This window comes from Ochlerotatus camptorhynchus, unplaced genomic scaffold, assembly GCF_037179485.1.
Source record: "Ochlerotatus camptorhynchus isolate MF236.1 unplaced genomic scaffold, CSIRO-AGI_Acam_v1.1 ptg000213l, whole genome shotgun sequence".
Classification (NCBI taxonomy): Eukaryota; Metazoa; Arthropoda; class Insecta; order Diptera; family Culicidae; genus Ochlerotatus; species Ochlerotatus camptorhynchus.
The window spans coordinates 4177501-4200002 of record NW_027040703.1 but is presented as its reverse complement, the minus strand read 5'-3'; the positions used below and the strand labels follow the sequence as shown (position 1 = coordinate 4200002).

Genomic DNA, 22502 nt, shown 5'->3' with positions numbered 1-22502 from the left:
ACCTTTTACAGAATCCGATGACCTCCGGTTTGGTATTGAAATCATGATTACACGGTAACCGTAAAATACCCAATAATGACTACAAAGTAAGCATTTCGAGGGAGACTGAGACTACCCATTAAATGAGTAAAAAAAATCCCATTTATGAGTATTTGATACTCACAAATGAATACTTACTACTTATTTTTGTAGTTGTAATTCCTCTTAAGGAGGGAATACACTTTGATTTTTCAAAAAAATGCATTTTTTTGGCTTAAAATGTTCCTTGGGATGTATACTTTAATTTAGAAAAGACTCCAAGTCCACCAGAATATTCCTTACCGCTTTACGAAGCGATTTCCTAAAACATGTACCGGCGCGCTGAAAGAGCATTTTTATCTTTAAACGCGTTTATCTTGAAACGGGGTTTTTCAAACTGGCGTGGGAAATAACTCTAACCAGTTATCATCAAAATTGGATATCGCCTAGGTTTTCTTGTTCAGAATTTTGTCAAAATGGATTTTTAATCCACGATTTTGTAAGCATTTTTAGGGTGAAAAAATGGACTTTTTTTTCTAAGGCCACAACTTTTGAAAAAATTAATTTAAAAAAAATCGGAATACGTATTTCTAACCCAAATTTCATTACTAATCAGGATTTTTGTTCGATTTATGTTCCAGGATCACATGGAAAGGAGTATTTTCCCACGCCGTTTTCCGACTTCCGCGCGAGGACGCCCGCGCGACCTGGTGCACCGGCCACGGGGAGACGCCAATCGAGTTCAAAAAAATACAAATTGTAGTTCGAAGGATGACTAATAAATGGGTTATAACATATTTGCCCTCCCTGAGTGTTTTATTGCTTAAAAAATTAACGAAAATGCCTTACTTTTTGGACGTTCAAAGTGTACTACCTGCCGGCGCCGGTGGTGTAGTGGTAAGCGTGACTGATTTCTAACACCCCAATGGGTCTGGGTTCAATCCCAGCCGAGGTCGGTGGGATTTTTCTGAGGCATAAAAATCTCTGGTCACGTCTTCCTTCGGAAGGGAAGTAAAGCCGTTGGTCCCGCCCCATGTGTGTTTGATTGAATGGGTGCGATATCCTACGCAGGTGTGGAAGCTGCCTTCCTACACATTCGATTGCCGTCAATGGATGGCAATCGATGTCCGTCGGTGATTGGCACTAGATTGCGGAACAGAGACCGACGTTAAATAAAGGAAAAAAAATAAAAATAAAAGCAGAACTGTAGCTTGAACCTAAATAGACGATCGAATTTCAGAATGAGACCGATATGCGATTACTTTGCTGGATGGGACAAACTTGATGTTGTTTTCATATCTTTCATGAACAAAGTCCGTAGTTTTATCACGATATATGAAAGAAGATGCCAATTGATAGTGGATAACGCTGCTATCTTAAAATTGACGAAAATCCATATGGGTCATTCCAGCTCAAGTGGGTACAGAATTTAAAAAAGCTGAGGTCGATGTCACCGATTTGACCCAAACTTGACCAAAACGCTTATTTGGAACTTCTGAACAAACGTCTTTCTTGATTTTGCTCAAAAGTGCCTAGATCCTTTTGGGTACAACTCTGGATTATCGATTTTTTTTTTAATTTCATCTTTCAGAAGAGCTTACTTTACAACCAAATAAGCTATTCGTGATCTTAGAACATTAATTTGAAGGTTTTTAATGTAGGTTCTTTTAGGTGTACCCACATTTTGTTTTTGTTATAGTAACTACAGTAAACAGGCTGATTACCGACAGGTATCCAAATTGTCAAAAAATGGCCTATTTTCACCATGGGTGGGATTTTTTATTTCTTAATATTTTGGGCTCAAATTTTTCAAGGGCAAATGATTTGAACAAATGGTTTTTGAGATATGACCAGATGAGTGAATTGGAGTTTTTTGCTTTTCTGGTGGAAAATCAATGCTATTTAATTTTTTTTTATTTTTTTTTCTTGCATTCCTGGCACAATAATATTTTCATGTTAGGCCGGAACAAATATCAAGTTTTTCTTTTGTCACCCCCTCCCTCCCCCCCCCTCTTCAAAATTTTGGAAAATCACCAAGGGGGAAATAAAATAAAACTTTCAGTTGTTGTTGTTGCTGTTGCTGTTGCTGTTGCTGTTGCTGTTGCTGTTGCTGTTGCTGTTGCTGTTGCTGTTGCTGTTGCTGTTGCTGTTGCTGTTGCTGTTGCTGTTGCTGTTGCTGTTGCTGTTGCTGTTGCTGTTGCTGTTGCTGTTGCTGTTGCTGTTGCTGTTGCTGTTGCTGTTGCTGTTGCTGTTGCTGTTGCTGTTGCTGTTGCTGTTGCTGTTGCTGTTGCTGTTGCTGTTGCTGTTGCTGTTGCTGTTGCTGTTGCTGTTGCTGTTGCTGTTGCTGTTGCTGTTGCTGTTGCTGTTGCTGTTGCTGTTGCTGTTGTTGTTGCTGTTGCTGTTGCTGGTGCTGTTGCTGTTGCTGTTGCTGTTGCTGTTGCTGTTGCTGTTGTTGTTGTTGTTGCCACCTTAAATCTGATCGATCCCTCTTGTTCGTTGCGCACATCTTCGTCTTGTTCCAGTCGGATCACTACCAAGAACCATTTTCATTGGGTCGTTCTCCGACATTATTACGATGTGCCCAGCCCACCGTAGTCGCCAGATTTTTGCATTCGATCTAAATTTCTTAACTTACAAACCTACTGCAATGATACTTAATGATTCACTTCTTTTCTACAGTGATTCAACAATTTCCGAGCTAAATCCAATCTTTTCAAAATTGATTTAAAATTTTTAGAAGTGAGACCAAATCAGAAACGATTCAGGAAATTCCTAACTGAGGTGACACTTTTCAAAGCAGATTCAAAACTGAGTCTGAACGTTTTTGAAGTGAGTTCAAACTTTTGAATAAGTCATCAATATTTTTCTAACTGAGTCTAAACTTTTCTGTTATTCAATCCTTTTTAAAGTTGTCAAAACTTTCCTGAAGTGATTCAACATATTCCAAATCCAATCTTTAAAAAATTGGTTTCGCATTTTTTGAAGTGAGGCAACATTAGCTGATTAATCCTTTTCATTAAATAAATCCAAGGTTTCCTGCATTGATTCAACTTTTTCCGAACTGAAACCAAACTTGTCAGAGCGGGTTTGACATTTTCCCAAGTGAGCTCCAGATTTTTGTTAACTGCTTTGGCATTTGGCAAGGACACAATCTTGCTTAGTGAAAGTGTAGAAAGTTTTCCGAAGTGAACCGACAATTTTTCGAGCTTAAATTTTCCAAATGGTGTCCAAACTTTTCTGTTGAGTGATTGAATTATATTGAATCAGTCTGAGCTTTCCTGAAGGGATTTACCTAACTTTTAACGTAGATTCCGCTCACTTAGATCCCTTCCTCGTTCTTGTGAGATTCACATCCTTTGAAAATTAGGCTGAGATTTTAAAGAATGGACTTTCGTGTGTTCATACCTGATGGTAGATTTTTTTAAGTAAGCACAATTGTTGAGAAAACTGGGTTTACAAAAGTACTTATTTTTATAGAAATTTGGGTTTCTTGATCATCGAAGTTGGATTTTGGCTCCGTTCTTTGAAAAACAGGCTTGGATGTTATACAATAGACCTTTGTGAGTTCATACGTGATGGTAGATTTATTTGAAGCCAGGTTGGATTTCGGTCCAATCTTTTGAAATTTGTGCTTGGATTTTATAAAATGGAACTTGCAGAAGGACGCACCTGGTTAATATTCACAAAAGAAGGTATTTTCAAAGAAAATTAATTTTTCTGTTTTGCCGAACTGAATTTTGGCTTCTATCTTTAAAAAATAAGCTTGCACTTTAATAAATGTTGCTGAATCCATACGTGAGGATTGAATTTCTTCAATTTTTGATAATACCGAGTTTAAATTCACGAAAGTACGTATTTTCACAAAAACTTTGATTTTCTGTTCTGCCAAGTTGAATTTCGGCTCCGATCTTTGAAAATAGACTAGAATTTTGTAAAGCATGCACATTTTTTTAGAAAACTGGGTTTGAATTCTCAAAAGTACGTTTATTCATAGAAATTTGGGTTTCTTGTTTAGCCAAGTTAAATTTCAGCTCCTTCCTTTGAAAAATAGAAGTGGATTTTACCGAATTGCTGAATCCATACGTATTTTCATAGAAATTTGGTTTTTCGGTTCTGCCAAATTGCATTTTGGCTCATATCTTTGAAAAATAGGCTTGTATTTTTTAGAATAAACCTTGAGGAATCCATCCGTGAAGGTTGAACCGGGTTTGTAATTCGAAAAGGTTTTTTGTTTGTTTTCCTTTTCTGCTAAGTTGGATTTTGATACTGTACTTTGAAAGTTATGCTTAGATTTTATAGAATTGACCTTGCTGAATTCATATGTGATGATTATTTTTTTAAGCATACACAAAGCCAGGTTTAAATTGACAAAACTACGTATTTTTGTTAAAATTTTGTTTTTTTTTTGTTCAGCCAAGATGGATTTTGGCTCCTTCCTTTGAATATTACGCTTGGATTTTGTTGAATAGACCTTTCTGAATCCATACATCTAGTTAGATTTTTTGAAGCACGAACAATTGTTGAGAAAACTGAGTTATATTTGGATAGGGAGGAAATATCGAAAACAGAAAGTTTTTTTTTTTTTCATAAGAACTGTTACGTTTGTGGTATTCCGCTTGATGGTTTATCCGGAATTTATCAATACCGAAAAATCAATTGCTTTGATCCTATTCATCTACATTATTACAAATGTTCTTCCTTGAAAGGATACAAAAACTTATGCGTGAAATGTCTTGTTGATAACTCGAGTGTTACACATAATAAAGTCAACATTTGTGGAATTAGTGTCAAAAATCACGGCTTCAAAGAAGTATAAGGCTAAAGTGAAGGCTAAGAAAAATGTTAGCGTTTGAAATATACAGGGTGCGTGACGAATTTTTGCAGTAAATTTCAAATAGTAATTTCTCATGCTTGTGCATCATGATTTAGATACATTTGGCAGCACTGGATAGCTTATACTGTTAGGTGTAAGATTTAAACAAACAATGTTGAGTAAACGTAAAGATGTCAAAACAAGAGAGCAATCTATCAGCCGTTGTCGCTTTGTTGCGCACCGGAGTATGCATGAAAGAAATAATTCGGTCGGTAAATGTGTCTGAAAGAACAGTGTATAATATTAAAAAAGGCTTGGGAAAGTGATAAGACGGAGCACCTGCTCATACTGCTAATAAAGCACAGAAATGGCTTACGGAAAATATTTCGTAAATTTGGGAGGAAGAAATTTGGCCCCCAAGCAGTCCCGATATCAATCCGTTGGATTATTTTGTATAGGGCGTCGTCCAACGGGATACCAATAGAACCTAACACCCTAACACCACACTTAAGTCGCTAAAAGCTAAAATCAAGGCAGTGATGACCAGAGCTGGTAAATATCACGGCCGTCATGTGAGAATGAGAAAACAGGTCCTCTCACTATCACGAGACGAAACTATCTATCATTAGCTTTCTTGTCATTTTCCAATGATCAAGCACTCATGAGAATAATTATGTTGCGGTTTTAACATCTACATTTCTAACTGATTTAGATTAATTCAAGCAAGTAACCGTATGTAATCGGTGAGTGAATATATTATTACGATTTTCTCGGTACAAGTATCTTTAAAAGCAATAAATGAGCTAGTAATTACGATGATCACAACACTTTCACGTTTTGTCATGACGAAAAATTCGATGAGATTTTGAAGAAAATCTCTATCATCGTTTTCTCATCCGATGATAGTGACAGAAGTATCTCTGTAAATATCGCGTGAGATCTTTCATTGAAAATGACATTTGCCAGCCCTGGTGATGACATCTATGGATCGAAACATTTTAAAACGTGCATACTGCAGTTTCCGGAAGCGTCTAACTACAGTCGTCGAAAGGGATGGCAATTTTTTTGAATAAATTTACTTACAACTTCCAAAGAAAATAAATCGCACAAAATTCATTGCTAGAATAACTAACTGGTGTATTTTTTCTCAAATATGCCATTTACTGCAAAAATTCGTCACGCACCCTGTACGGTTTAGATATAACGTAAAACGAATTTCAAATGTTTTTTTTTTTTTTTGGTTTACTTTACCCCCCCCCCCTTCTACCTCGACTGGTGGGGGGGGGGGAGAAAAACTTGTGATTTGTTCCGGCCTTATTTTTCACATGTTCTGGGCAGGATTCTGATTATATGAAATCATAACTAGCTCATTTATTTACTTCTGTCCATAATTTAATTGTGGTCCTGAAAGTGTCAACTTAGTGTTCTAGATGCACTTCCACAGTTATTAATTGAGAGCTTTCGATGCATGAGTTAACTGTTAACGTAACTGCCATGTTTCTTCAGCAAACCCATAGTTCAAAATCAGTTTGTAAACCATTATGTACCAAGTTTTTACTGCCATCTTATCCACCCACCGTTATTTCTGTCTTTTGGCAATTCTAACTATTTTCGTTACTAGTGATATAGTGCTTTAAATTAGTCATCTACAATTAATTGGTTCGATTGGTGAGAGGATAATGAACATGTACCTGTTCTGTACTTCCCAGGCGAATTTTGTCTTCTGAGCACAAACACAACTTACTACTTGTTTTGTTTTTGTTTTTATTTTTCTCAATGAAAACTATAAGTGCAGGCTCGTCCAGCCTGTTCACTATAGCTACTATAACAAGAACAAAATGTGGGTACACTTATAAGAATCTACATTAAAAAACCTTCACATTGACGTTCTAACATCACGAATAGCTTATTTGGCTGTAGAGTAATCTCTTCTGAAAGATGAAATTTTTAAAAATTTCAAAAACTCAGGGTTGTACACTTATAAGAACTTCATAGGTACTTCAGAGCAAAATCAAAAAAGGTGTTTGCTCAGAATGCCAAAATAAGTGTTTTGGCCAAGTGTGGCTCAAATAGATGACATCGACCACAGGTGGTGTACCCACTTGAGCTGGAATGACCCACATGGGACTCAAATGCGATTATAGGCAGTGGAGGTGGCGTGTTCCATTCCCAGTGCGACAAAGACACTGTCCAAGTTGGAACTTTCCGTGGGTTTCCTGAAGATAGACCACATAATATACAACATTAAAAATAGACAAGTTTCCAATTGACAACTGTGGCAATGCAAAAGGAAAACTTAACTGAGATCATGTCTCATTTAGGACGTTATAGCTGTGAAGATAAAGGCAAATTAATAATCTAGTGGATTTTTTTATTTGTAACAATTGTAGCGAGTATCATGCTTTGTAATTTAGATAATAAATTAAATTAATAATAGCTTTGCAGTGGTAGTAGAATTAGAATTCTATACAAATTCTACACTAATATTTCATGATTTTGCTTTCTACTTAGTGCTCTTTTTAACAATTAAATTTCGATGAATCCTTATGTACCTAAGAGCCCATTTCTCCCCCATTCGCTTAAATGTTAATCTAGATTTACCCATATGGTTGAACCTTATGAGGTGCTTAAGCGCAGATGAAGAAATCGGCCCCAAGAGTTTTAATGTAATGAAAGTGAAAGTTAATGATAAATTAAGGAATCTCTGATCCGTTTTAACCTTAGAATCTTGTAAATCACAATTGTTTCTGCTTAGATGCTAACTTAGCAAAGATTGTTTTTTTTTTAACTACACAGCGGATCTGCTTACTGTACTTCTACACACTACAATCTCATCTTGATATATTGAGCCATTATTTTTCCAGCCTTCTAGTTACTCATCGCCAACGAACACACGCAACAGCTTGGGAACCAATAGGTATCGACGTACAGGCTCTGTCCATCGGCGTCCAGCGTCAGCAATCGCTTCTGGGAGAACTTTTGCTCACACCTAGAGTTGTACCCATTCGGTAGGCTGCACAGATTAGAGCACTCAGTTGACCTAGTTGAGGGGAGAAATATTAACGATGCATCATTATTTCACACTAGATAATTACAGTCCTACATAGCAAAAATAAACCTAGGGGAGATTCCAGCACAAAGAGTTACGCAACTCAGGTGGAAAAATTCGGTCTTAGGAACTTCAATGGACCTCAAAGTGAAAGAATATCCCGCCCATATAGGTGTATTTGAGGGGTTCGCTTCATCAGCGGGAGTGTGTCACTAGGATCTATTTCAGTCGGAGAACCCCTCCGTGAAAAGCTTCCACATTACAGCTGAGGTGACAATCAGTTCGAAACATGCAACCTAGGGGGAAATCACCTGACGTTCCTTAAACACTTTCAAGCCCTCATTATTGCGCAACCATGAAGTACAGGTACGCTCCCTACGAATAACTGCATCGGTGACGTTCTTCCAAGGCAGTTCATCGAATCCGGTGAACTTGAAAATTTGCCCTTAATTTTGTTGTACATCGGAAAACATTCACTTGTACACGCACTCAACCGATCCTGGGAGGAAGGCACTTCCCAAAGCGGACACACGACGGAATTTTTGATGAATGCGAACGCACATACCCGCACGTTTTAATGGAGAAAGCGTGGTTTGTTTTGTATGAAAAATTGTTACCCCATTTTATTAATGTTTATCATATGCACTGCAGCAAGGCCTTACCAAGGCTGTTCCCCTAGTTCGCGGTTCTATGAGCGTTCCGCGCGTCCGTAGCAAATTAAAACTGGGGATGGACCCTCGCAAAATGTAGGCATATGATGTAAGGCTGATGTGTGTGCAATTCATCAATACTGCCCGAGGGAAATGTCGGTAAGTTGTGAAAAAAATGTGAAATGGTTTGTATTCCGCTTTGCGCCATTGAACCGTGGCAAATGATAACGACATAGGTCAGGGATGATATGAAAGAGATAGGAAAACTTAATTTCATTCACGAGAATTTTCTGCAATTGCTTGAAGAGGGCTTAATTAGGAGCATAGAACAGTGGGGGCTGCTCGCTTTGAAAGAACGAAGGATTTCATCGGACTTGAGAATGTAGTGAAGGCAGACACGGGAGAGCATAAAGCTTTTCTATGGCATTACACATGGATCTGTTGGTATGTGCGATGCTGAAGTTACAGCTACCCGCAGCTAGGTGTCGCGTTCAAAGAGCTTCCGCGTACAGTTAGTTTCATTTGTACTGGCTCATTCAATGTTTGTCGAAGGCAGTTTGCGATATTGTGAAATAAATACTTCAGGTCGGTATTTTCTTCGCAATGCGAAATAATTGCGTGTGTGGAAGAGATAAGCTGGGACGAAATAAAAGTTAATATCAAAGTCTCGAATGGCATTATTCAGATCATTTACCATGTCTTGGGTCAATTTATGTGAACAACAAACGTAACTAATTACGAGCACCGATGAAACCAGTTGTTCTAATTTAGAGTCTTACTGAAGGACGTCATCGAAAATGAATTTCCGAGTCACATGAGTAACCAAGTCTGAGATGCAGTTTCGATCAAAGCAATTGTTTTAGAATTCAAAAACAAGTTGACATTTTTTTTTATTTTAAGATTCAAAATTTCGACTCACGAGTAAATTCATCATTGAATAGGATTTACTTGGCATTGATGATCAAATCGAAGACCAGGGAGAATATTTAGAAGACCTCATTTTAATTTTAAACAGCTGGAGCTCTTGAGAATCATGTGTGAATAACCTGAAGTCTTGATCAGCTGGAGATCTTTCAAATATTTCTCGATCAACCTGCTGTCTTGAAAGAATGTCTGAGAGACGACATTTGAATTTTTGAGCAGTTACAGATCTTCAGAATAATAATAAAGTCTTAAAAAATATCCAGAGGACTTTATTGATATTTTATCGAAGATCCGTGTGTATCCACAAAGTTCTCTAAAATTCTACATAGGTTCCTGAACTTCCATAAAGATTTTTGAGCTCAAATTAAGCTCCTTGAACATCATTCCACTCCATTGAGCTTATCCTAAGCGCCCAGGTCAGCGCCTCCCTTAATGTTTAGGAGTTCTGAAAACTCATAGAAAGTGCTGTGAACTTCTACGAATTATCAATAGCTTATAAAAACTTTCAGTTTGCTGAACTTGTATGGTGGCCGAAGTAGGCTTCTCGGCTAACAGATTTCAAGCATCCCGGCGAAACTACCATCATGTTGAATGGGAGCAGTTCCAGCACTGTGTCGACACCGCCGTCGACTACGAAGTACATCCGGACGCCCCCGAAGACGTTGACCGATGCCTGCGTTCCTTGGAGGAGGCGATATCCCAAGCCAGGGTACAACACTGGCCAATATCCAGACAGGTGAGCAATACTCTGAACCTTGATAGGCCCACTAAACACTTTATCAGACTCCGTAACACCATGCGAAGGCAGTACCAACGTACTGGACTGCCTGCCTTGAAGACCCATTGCAACCGTCTAACAAAAATAATGCAAGCCATAGAAATGAGGACTTTAGTAACAAAATGAGCTCTCTCCCAGATTGTGCTAAGCCCTTCTGGAAGCTAACCAAAATCCTTAAAAATAAGCCAAGACCCATCCCCCCACTTGTGCCGTTGAATCAACCCAATGGTTCAGTTGCTCATCTGCCATCTGCTGATGCCAGATACGGGGGTTTGAAGGTGTACTTGTACTCGAAGCGTCGATGCATACACACATAAATTTAGTTGTACAACATCACATTTAAGATAAGACATAATCAACAATAGTACGCCACAATACTCGGTTTGCTGCCGCCGCTCTCCATCCTCGGTCATGCCCAATGCTCGCTAGATCACGCTCTACCTGGGCCGCCCATCGTGCTTTCTGCACTCCACGCCTTCTTGTGCCAACCGGATCAGTAGCGAACACCAACTTTGCAGGGTTGTTGTCCGGCATTCTTGCAACATGCCCTGCCCACCGCATCCTTCCGGCTTTGGCCACCTTCTTGATGCTAGGTTCGCCGTAGAGTGCAGCGAGCTCGTGGTTCATTCTTCGCCGCCACTCACCGTTCTGTCATGTTCGGTTCCGCCTACTAGCATGTACTTAGTATTTGACGCACTCACCACCAGTCCGACCTTTGCTGCGTTCCAAATGTTCTTGCGATAATGTCCATGTCGTCCGCAAAGCACACAAATTGACCGGATTTCGTGAAAATCGTACCCCGGCTGTTGAACCCGGCTCGTCGCATTACACCTTCTAGAGCGATGTTGAAGAGTAGGCATGAGAGTCCATCACCATGTCGCAGTTCCCGGCGAGATTCGAATGAACTGGATAGTTCACCCGAAACCCTTACGCAGTTTTGCACACCGTCCATCGTTGCTTTGATCAGTCTGATCAGCTTCCCAGGCAAGCCGTTCCTGCCATGATTTTCCATAGCTCTGTGCGGTCGATACTGTCGTATGCCGCCTTCAAGTCAATGAACAAATGATGCGTTGGGACCTGGTATTCACGGCATTTCTGGAGGATTTGCCGTGCGGTGAAGATCCGGTCCGTTGTCGATCGGCCGTCGATGAAGCCGGCTTGATAACTTCCCACGAACTCGGTCATTTTAGGTGATAGACGACGGAAGATGATCTGGGATAGCACTTTGTAGGCGGCATTCAAAATGGTGATCGCTCTGAAGTTCTCACATTCCAAATGGTCGCCTTTCTGGTGAATGGGGCAGATTACCGCTTCCTTCCACTCCTCCGGTAGCTGTTCTGTTTCCCAGATCCTGACTATCATCCGGTTCGGGCAGGTGGCCAACTTTTCTGGGCCCATCTTGATGAGTTCGGCTGCGATACCATCCTTACCAGCTGCTTTGTTGTTTTTAAGCTACTGAATGGCATCCTTAACTTCCCTCAGCGTGGGAGTTGGGTCAGTTCCGTCCTCTGCTGCACTGACGTAGTCGTTTCCTTCATTGCGCTGGTCTCCCGTGCCTACGTTCTCCTTGCCATTCAGGTGCGCATCGAAGTGCTGCTTCCACCTTTCAATCACCTCACGTCCGTTCGTCAAGAGGCTCCCGTCCTTATCCTTGCCCATTTCGGCTCGCGGCACGAAGCCGTTGCGGGATGCGTTGAGCTTCTGATAGAACTTCCGTGTTTCTTGGGAACGGCACAGCAGTTCCATTTCCTCGCACTCCGCTTCTTCCAGGTGGCGTTTTTTCTCCCGAATGATGCGGGTCTGCTGTTTCCGCTTCTGTTTATACCGTTCCACGTTCTGTCGGGTTCCATGCTGCAGCATTACCGCCCGCGCTGCGTTCATCTCCTCCAAAATCGCTCTGCACTCCTCGTCGAACCATTAATTCCGTAGACTTCTTTCCACGTAATCGATGGTGCTCTTGGCTGCGTCGGTGATGGCTGCTTTTACTGTACTCCAGCTGTCCTCTAGAGGGGGCACATCGAGCTCGCCCTCCTCTGGCAACGCTGCCTCGAGATTCTGCGCGTATGCTAAGGCGACATCCGGTTGCTTCAGTCGCTTGTACCGTGGCGGGCGTCGGTACCGTACATTGTTGATGGCGGAAAGTTTTGGGCGCAGTTTGACCATCACCAGGTAGTAGTCAGAGTCGATGTTAGCGCCACGGTAGGTCCTGACGTCGATAATGTCGGAGAAGTGCCGTCCATCAATCAGAACGTGGTCGATTTGCTATTCCGTCTGCTGTGGTGAGCTCCAGGTGTAACGATAAGGGAGGCTGTGTTGGAAAAAGGTGCTACGTATGGCCATGTTCTTGGAGGCGGCGAAATCGATGAGTCGTAGGCCGTTCCCGTTCGTCAGCTGGTGGGCGCTGAACTTTCCAATCGTCGGTCTGAATTCCTCCTCCTAGCCTACCTGAGCGTTTAGGTCTCCTATGATGATCTTGACGTCGTGGCTTGGGCAGCGATCGTACTCGCGGTCGAGCTGCGCGTAAAATGCGTCCTTGTCATCATCTGTGCTTCCGAAGTGAGGGCTGTGCACGTTGATAATGCTAAAGTTGATGAAACGGCCGTTGATCCTCAACCTGCACATTCTTTCGTCGATCGGCCACCAACCGATCACGCGCTTCTGCATTTCTCCGATCACGATGAAAGCTGTGCCCAGCTCGCGTGTATTGCCGCAACTCTGGTAGATGGTATGATTACCTCTAAACGTTCGCACCATGTATCCTGTTCAACACACCTCCTGCAGCGCTACGATACCGAATCCGCGGTCCTTCAGTAGATTGGCGAGTATTCGGGTGCTCCCGATGAAATTGAGAGATCGACTTGTTCACGTGCCGAGTTTCCAATCGCAAGTCCTATTTCGTCGCTGGGGTCGTTGCCGTTGGTCTCGGTTCGTATTCCTCTGTTGCTGATTTTCCGTTGCAATGCTTTTTTTACGGCTGGCTCGCAGGGCCTTATACCAACCCCCTAACTTTCCGGAGGACCAGGGTGCACAGTTGTGCTTAGAGTCCTTCACTGGCACTCGAACGTGGATCAGCCACCCCTAACATGGGGAACAGACGCTGTTGTGAGCCGCTCCTCCTGGAGAACAGACGCTCAGGCTTGCCGAAGCAACCCCCTCCCCTTCCTTGTCAGCTTATGACCAAAGTTCTCACCGGGGGTTAACCCGATCTTCCCTAAGGTTGCTCACAGTTCCTGGCAGGTACCACGGGGAGGTAGAGATAGGAGTTGCTGGGAAGAGGCTAGTGATATCAATGGTATCTGTATTGTGCATTACCCAGAATTTACCCAGCCATGCACCAGGAGCACAACCAGCCGTTGGAGTTCTTGCTGTTCAACGATCGGAATCGGTTCTGGAGAAGAGTTGAGTAGCTGGTGACCGGAAAAGTCGACCGGGAGCTTGAATCGGGCGTTTCCACTCTGAGTTACGAAGGTTGGCTCTTCCCTGGATTCTCCTGGAGCACTTTCCGTGTGTACTTCGTAAATGTTGAGCGTCGTGAGCTGGTCAACTGCCAGTACTGGAGTACCAGAAGATTCCGTTGTCACATCCAGTCGCTGGAGTTCTTGCTGTTCATCGATCGGAGCCAGATCTGGTGTGGAGCTAAATTGCTGGTGACCAGATAAGTCAACCAGAAGGTCAAACCGGGCGTGTCCTGTCTGAGTAACGGAGGTCGGCTCTTCCCTGGATTCAACCGGAGAACTTTCTGTGTGCACTTCGTAAATATTGAGCTAAGCTGGTCAACTGTCAGTACTTAAGTAGCAGAAGCTTCCGTGGTCACATCCAGTCGTTGGAATTCTTGCTGTTCAAAGATGGGAACCGGCTCTGGAGTAGCGTTGAGTTTCTGGTGATCAGATAGGTCGACCGGGAGGTTGAATCAGGCCGGTTCTTCTTCTTCGACCGGCTGGAGTTTTTCCTCGTCAACCGGAATCTCTCGAACCTCTCCTTTGGATGCTTCATCAGTGATATCATCGGCTTCAATTTGTCTGTTTTCCGGAAGCTCTAGAAACAATTCATCGCCCCCCACAGTGCGGCCTTCAATCGTATCTTCGAATTCAATTTCCCTGTGGTCAAACTCCTGCTCATCCTCATCATCAGGAAGCTGCCTTTGCAATTCATCTCGATGTGCATTTTGACCCTCAACGATGTCCTCGAGTTCTATCGGTTTTTTTTTTCAACCTTCTGGTTCTTGGAGTTCTCGATCAACCACAGCGGAACGGAGTGGGTTGCTGCATTCGTCTTGTCGGCGTTTACTACAGTTGTAGACAGGCTCTGGAATCGCTGATCAATATCAAAGTCCAGCGGTTCCTTGTCCGAATTTTCCACATGAACACAGCAAAAAATTAATTTTAATATCACATCAAAGTGGATGCACTTCAATTGTGTCGAAAATATGGTGTAATATTACTTGCCAAAAAGGACAAAATTATCATTAATACAGTGCATGATCTGATATTACGTTGCTTTTTGTGGCCATAAAAATTACATGAGATTTTCGACATGATTGAAGTGCATCTTCTTGGATGTTATATTAAAATTTATTTTTTGCTGTGAACCCAAACGTTCTGACTGTCCAGTTTGTTAGTTTCCAGTTCTTCCGGTTAAACTAGGACAGCCGGTTAATTCTACCGAGATCTCAGAACAACTATGAACTCGTTCCAAACTCCTGGGAAGATCTTGAACCATTTCAACGAAAACTTCAGAACATTTGGAGAGTTCCATGGAATAAATAAAGTACCCAAAGCTTCCAGGAAGTTTATTGAACTTTTTCGAAGTAAGCTCTCTGACAAATTACTACGAAGTTCCCTAAGCTTTCCTGAGCTTCTATGAAGTTCCCCAAACTTCTTCGAAATTTGCTGACCTTCAACAAAGTTTACGGAACTTATAATAAGTTCCCTCAACTTCAACAAAGTTCTCAGCTCTTCTAAGAAACTTCTCTTTAGCTAAACTGCAAACAACTTCTGCAAAGTTCGCTAAACTACATTTTTTTCGAAATTTCCTAAACTTTAAAGAATTTCGATGATTTTCTGCGACGTTTCATGGAAGTCCTGCTAAGTTTCCTGGACTTCTACGGAATTCACTGACCATTCCATTAAGTCCAAGTCCATTAAGCTTCAACGAAGTAGCATGAAGCTAAAAGAAGATCCTCGAACATTATATGTTTCTTGCCCGGGAATGATATTTAAACTCGTGACAATAAGGGTGAGAGGCGTGAATTGGGCTTGTGCCCCTTGAATGGTACACCCAACTGAGAAATGTAAGATTCTATTGCAGATTCGCATGAAAAGCGACAGGAATTTTGTAATGCGCTCACCGGAAGGTATTTAAAATAATTTTGTAATTTTTGAGTTAGGTTATTTTTTGGATAAAGTTGTTTCCCCCTAATGCATTGCGTTCAGAAAATCATCTCGTGTTTATTTTACCCAACAATATGCATTCTGGAAAAACTTGCTTGTCACCGGCTACCGGCAACTCTCTTTGTCGTCTCAGCGGCTTCCGGTTTTCGATTTCCCCCCGATCCAGACTTCCCCAAACACTTTAATTACATTTGTAACGGTTGATTTGGCAACTTTTAGCGATTTTGCCAACTTTGCGTGCGAGTAGCTCGGATTTTCGCGATGCGCGAGCAAAATTTTGATACGCTGCTCTTCTTGCTTGGACGGCATTTTGACAACTGAAGAGTGAATTCCAAAATCAAAATAGGAGCAACATTCTACACACACACACCTTCAAAATGAGGGGTGTTCAGGTTTTTTAAATGCAAAATTGAAAGAAATACGTCAAGTTGATATTGACCAAATTTTGACCGTATCACCCTTTATCAAAGTTACCCGCATCATCAAAGATACCCCGTTTTACGGTACTTCTATGCTTTTACGCTGCCCCCATATCCCGATATCGCAACCAATTCTCACCAGTGATGCAAAATATCATGACACTCACTCGACACTCGTCACCGCATCAACCGACTATCACTGACATAAAGTTTTGTCACGCAGTGAGAGTTAAGACCCACGCACATTAGATCCGGATCGGACGCGTTGCGGCAAAGTGACAGCTAAATCTATTGTCTCACTGTCACATTTACGTCAACGCAACGCAAACGGATCTAATGTGGGTGGCCCTTTAGAGTCATGACAAACAACAATCACCAGTAATGGTCGCTGCTCACACGCTGCTGCTTTTCGACCACATGGACAAAAGGTCGAAGGGACAAAAGCTAAAATGGAGAAAAGGTCGAAATGGACGAAAATTCGAATGAACAGAAGGTCGCCATGGACAAAAATTCGAAGTGGACAAAAGTTTCCAACATCCATCAAAATTGAAAAAAATATTGATAAGAAATATCTCGCTCTGAGTTTAAAGGAACTTAATAAAAATACTTACTAAAAAAGGAATATATTCTAGAGAAAGGCAGTTATTTGTCTCTCAAATTGCCGTGAAAAGCACAGGAACTATTTGTTATCTTAATTTTCCAAAGAACTGACCATGATTTAAAAATGGAAACATATTTGAGAGTTAGCCACTCATGTTATCGTCCAAAAATTAGACCAGTTTATCCATATAGACCTTTTAACCATTTGTCGACCTTTTGTCCATTCGATCTTTTGTTCACTTCGACCTTCTGTTCATTTAAAATTATATTCATTTCAACCTTTTGTCCATTCGGACTTTTGTCCATTCGACCTTTTGTCTATTCGGCCTTTTGTCCATTTGACCACTTGTCCCTCTAAGTTCAGTTTGACTTTTTGTCCCTTCGAGCTTTTGTCCTTTCGACCTTCTGTCCTTTGACCTTATGTCCTTCCACCATTTGTCCTTCAGCTTTTTGTCCTACAAGCTTCAGGGTTTGATTTAGGAATTTACTGGAAGTAAATATTGGGAACTTTGTTTCGCCTAGATGTCTAAGAAAATTCGTAGAAAAGATTCATGGTCTTTCCTGACGTTTGAAGAAGGCCATTGATGCTTTAAGATCTTGATCGAATTGAGAGAATTTTGAACAATAATAATTAAGTATTTGCAAAAGGTTCATGGAACTTCGCGTTTTCAAGAAGTAAAGATAAGGGAACTTTGTAGATGTTTAAGGAATATTGGACCAATTTTTTCAACCCTCAGGATTTTTGAAAGTGCTGAGTACGGTGCTACGTGTAAGGTAAGTAAGAAAAACAACCTGCATTGCTCTAAAGACATGTGGATGTTCTAAAAGAAAATCGACACAAATCGTATTAAGGTGATTCCTTGCAAAGTCCGCAAATGGTCGGCACGTAGGCTATACATGCACTTCCAATCGAAATTTCAATTACACAAATCTCGGAAATCGGTGCCCAATTTCACCTCAAATTGCTACTTCATGTATGCTGCAGTGCAGCAAACGTGGAGTAACAATTTGAATGTTGCACGTGTCGTAGAAGCTGATATTTGTGCACTTAAAGGCTCAAAGTGGTTCCGAGAATAAGGATGTCACAGCGATTCACCTTAGTGTATTAGAATATGGAAAGGATGGTGATTCCTTGGTGACAAAACTTGAGACGTGATGAGATTGAATGGTGGAAACAGATCTATTATGATCCCTCAAATTGCAGCAGATCATGATAGTAAAAAAATGTATCAATCAATCAATCTGAAAATTATCACAATCTGCAATACAAACCAGCCACTACTCGAAGCGTGGAAAGCGAGAGTCATATATCCAATACATAAAAGGGTAAGAAACGTCACTTTCAATCGTCATAACTACGCACTTGTTCAAGTCAGAGTAGACATCTACATTAAGTAAAAACAACTGCCTATACTCACGTGCATATTTCTGCTTTCACCAGTTGTCGCGAATCCTCATGATTTACGACGTACATCCAGTTGCCTAGAGTAGCAAGAAAAGGCAGAAACAAACAGTCACATGAATCACTCAGATTGAGGGGGCGATAAGCTTCCACCCACCTTTGGTGTTGAGCGCCGCCTGAGGTGTAACGTACATCTCCCGCGTCTGACAGAGTTCTATCCGCCCGGCTGTGACTTGTCGCTTTTGGCGCGATCGAGTGACCGCTTCGTGATAGGCCGTCTCGTTCAACAGCGCTGCCACCGGTCGGAAGGGTGCCGGTTTCACTTCCAATTGTGGAGGCAACTTGAACGGCGACGGAGACGGGTGTGTGCCTTGTTGGGGTCCTGCCACTCGATGGTAGCTGAACCCGTTGGCTGGATTCTGCTTTTCGGTGAGATCTCGTGCGAAACGTTTCAACCATTCGGCTGGACTGAATTGCGTCACCGGAGGTGGATAGAAATAGCCGCTAGACGAGGTGGAGGACGTCTGAGATCTTTGAGTCACTGGAGGCCTCACGTAGGTGTGGTAGTTGAACGAATATTGTGGCTTCGGGATGTAGATGGGCTGGGGCACTGGCACCGGTGGCGGTTTCTGGTCATATGCAACGGTGTTGTCATCCTGTTGGTAGTGCTGCTGCTGCTGTTTGGGTAGGTCATAGTTGTAGCCTTGGTATGGGGCAGGGGAGTTATGAGATGATGACGATGGTTGAGGCCCGTAGCTACTGGTTTGCATAGAGGGACCATAAAAATGTTGGTAATGCTGATGTTGCTGATGCTGATCTTGTTCCCATTCGCTGTGCGCGTTGAAGTCAACACGTTCTTCGTTGGCCAAGATCCGATGATAGCCCAGTTGCTCCACCAGGTGCTGAATCAAGTGGCTATAAAATTTGGGAACGGTTAAATATTTTTACTTTGCTTATCTTGTTCGAGCGCACACGAGTTAGGAAACCTCAGTTGCGCAAAGCTCGTGAAATAAGTCAGGAGATGCTCAAATCAAATGCACACGAAGACAACTACGCTAATTATAAAATGTTGATTACTTTCCGTTACTTTTGGATTACATAAACAAACAAACAAAAACTCATAAGCCGTTCGTAACCCGTCGTCACTAGGTCGAATTCCTCCACGTGATGTCAAGAACTAATGAGTCATGGTATCACGTCTCGTCCCAACAATGAATCATCAACATTCTGTCTCTGAATGGAACGCATCACTCGATGACATTGCCAAAATTTAAAATCAAATTTACTCACGCTGGATATTCTAGATTCTGCTCACAAAACGTTTTACCCGGGGAAGCACACTTCGGCATCATTCCGGGTTGAGCCGGAACAAAAGTGCACGGTGCCTGTCCGTAGAGACCACACTGTTTTTGAGTTTGGTGCTGTTGCTGCTGCTGCTGCTGCTGTGGGGGTGAAGCCGATATCAGCTGAAGCACGCAAAGCTATTTAAATTAAATTAGATTAATAAGAAATGGTTTTGAAATCGCCTCATTCATCTGTCAGTCATAAAAAAAACGAGCATAAGCTTACAAGTGCCGCCGTTATGCTGCTACTGTCGGTGATCATCATACTTTATTCGCGTGCCGGTCGCACGATCTCTCTCAGCTATCCCGGAACAGTTGATTCAAGTGAAACAGTTCACACTGTAATGGATCGAATTCTTGCCAGATTCCAGCGGGTTAGATATCTCGCTGATTGATGCTGCTTTCAGATTAACAAATTGCAAACATGTAGCACAAACAGCTGATGATACGTATTCTCCCGTAGTCTCATGCTTTGAAGATGATGATACCTAATGAGCACTTATATCGTGCGTTGTTAACACGTGCCGGCTGGGAATGCATAAAAAATGAAAAATGCAAAAATAAATTAGATTATGAATAACAACAAAATGATAACTGTAAAATGAAGAATTTAGATCAGGCTCGCATTTATCTAATATTTTTATACGCACGCAGGCGGAATAATTATGAGGCATATTAATATTTAGACTAGCATGAAAAGTGGAATACATACATTTAGTCAAATGCAAAAAGTCGAATACAGGTATACCTCGATATAACGTAACTGTCACTTTTGACTTTCTTCGCCGATTTCTCGCAAACGATCATTCAAACAAGCAAAGTAATAAAATTATCGGACAGGTGAGATATTCTCCCTTATGTATATTGGTAATATTAATGTGTATGATTAAATTTTTATTAACGAGATATTGACAATGGAAGTCAAAAATTACAGTTTCTTTATATCGAGGTATACCTGTACGAACAACCAGTTGAGTGAAAGTTGCACATTACGGCGCACAGTGGGACGAAATCAATAGTGGGACATTTGCGACGAAACTGTTGAGTGTAGCACTTTGATGTCTTCTAAAATGTTTCTTATATTTTAAATACTTTATTGCGGTGGTGATTTTTTTTTTTTGCTTAAGATGGGAATACACTAAGATAAAAAAAAAACTTTTTCATGTCGTGTTGAAATTGATGATTATCTATGGAAACATTGTACATGAAGTCATTTTAAGGAATTTTGTCGAAGACGTCAATATTCCTTCTCTCAAGTGGATGAAGTTATAGGGTGAAAATTGAGTACTAACGGTAGTATCCCCTTAAAAATCGTTTGTTTTGCCACAACTTTTTAGTTTGAATTTTACAATTTTTTCGATGTTCTACAAAGTTGTAAGTGCTTTAAAATTGAACATTTTTGCTGCAAAGAACAAATCGCTATCTCTTTGTTTTAAGGATTTAATTCCCTTTTTATATGTTTCTGACGCTATCTGTAAGAGGGTGTATCTTGCATGTTGGAAGATATTAGCAGCTAATCTCAACGTTATTTTGTTCAGCATCTTCTAGTTTACTGTTACAAATACAATTCATAGGGAGATCCAAAGGGATGCCAAATGAATTGTCTACTATAGTACCTCAATGTTTTGTTACGTTTTGCTGTTTTCATGACCATTTTATCCAAGAAACATTACATTAGAGTAGGTTTCCCACTGCTCTTTCAATGCTTATTCTGATCCTCAACAACTGGGTAAAATTTGAACCGATTTGTTAATAATCTCGATTAGTGGAAGCGGAATTTTGAATTTTGTATGGGAAACGGAACGATCCTATTTATTTGCTTACTCAAAATATTGCTCCCAAAACTCGGACTTAGATTTAGAATACTATAACAAACAACTTTGTCGAAGCTACAACCCACTTTAATGTAAATACTTGGAAAAATGGTCATGAAAATAGCAAAACGTTATAAAACATTGAGCTACTATATTAGAAAATTCATTAGACATCCCCTTGGATCCCTATTGTATATGTAACAATAGACTAGAAGATGCTGAACGAAATTACGTCGAGTTTAGCTGTTAATACCTGCTAACCTGCAAGATACCCTCCCTTAAAGTTAGTATTGAAAAATTATTATTGCGTATGTAAATCCTTTACAGCGATTTGCTTCATTGAGCGAAAATGTACATTTTCAGAGCACTTACAACTTTGTAGAACATTGAAAAAATTGAAAAATTCAAACTAAAAAGTTATGGTAAAAACGGTTTTTAAGAGGGTACTAGCGTTAGTACTCAATTTCCACCCTATAACTTTGTTCACTTGAGAGATAGAAAATGGACGTCTTGGACAAAGTTTCTTAAAATGACTTCAACTACAATGTTTCCATGGATATTCATCAATTTCAACAAGACATAAAAAAGTTATTTGTTTTTATCTTAGTGTATACCCCCCTTAATCAAAAAGGTTCACTTCTCAATTAAAGAACTTAAAAAATGAAGACTCATGATGATTCTGATGATACTGATATTGTTTCTCACCAGCTGATTGGGGGCTTGGCAGATCAGGTTAGTTTCACGCACCCATTTACAAATTGTAGATGTCTTCATAGTACGTAAACAATGGGTCATCCGTTGATGGTGCAACTACTTTTCTGCATCACAAAACAGGTTTTTGTTCGACGACATTTGGACCTCAAAACCAGCCAATCGCTACATTTGAATGAGGCGTATTGGCGAAGTGCTTATTATTTAATAAAATTTTAATAATTACAATTAATTCAGATCATACCTACAAGTCTTCAAAAGCTAGACTTGTGCACATCATGAGCTGTTTTTCTCTGTTTGTATTTGAACCTTACACTGGCGCAGAGGCAAGCCGTATATCATTTTAAACAGCGTCACTCAATTTGGATTTTTCTTTTTTTTTTAATATTCTTCAATCATCATTATTATTATACAAATACATTCACACACTAGCCATCCGAAAATTTATAGCTATAGTATTTATTTCCTGATCGAATAACATCGAAAATTTCCTGGGTAAAACATTTTCACTGTATTTACTTACTTATTTTCTTAGTATCATTTCACAATTACGTAATTAATAAAAACTGCTGTTCAGATCTCTGCGTGATC

The 22502-nt window shown here is 40.8% G+C and overlaps 1 protein-coding gene across 1 annotated transcript; it reads right to left on the bottom strand.

Moving 5' to 3' along the window:
• Positions 1–7225: 7225 nt before the first annotated feature.
• Positions 7226–19907, bottom strand: LOC135703378 (protein spaetzle 5-like). Its single transcript, XM_065224572.1, has 5 exons — positions 19613–19907; positions 19334–19524; positions 18201–18958; positions 18060–18123; positions 7226–7871 (listed from the first exon to the last, which is right to left on the bottom strand). The coding sequence occupies exons 1-5, from the start codon at positions 19649–19651 to the stop codon at positions 7700–7702; spliced, it is 1224 nt and encodes a 407-aa protein (XP_065080644.1). The 5' UTR covers positions 19652–19907; the 3' UTR covers positions 7226–7699.
• Between the last annotated feature and the right edge of the window lie 2595 nt (positions 19908–22502).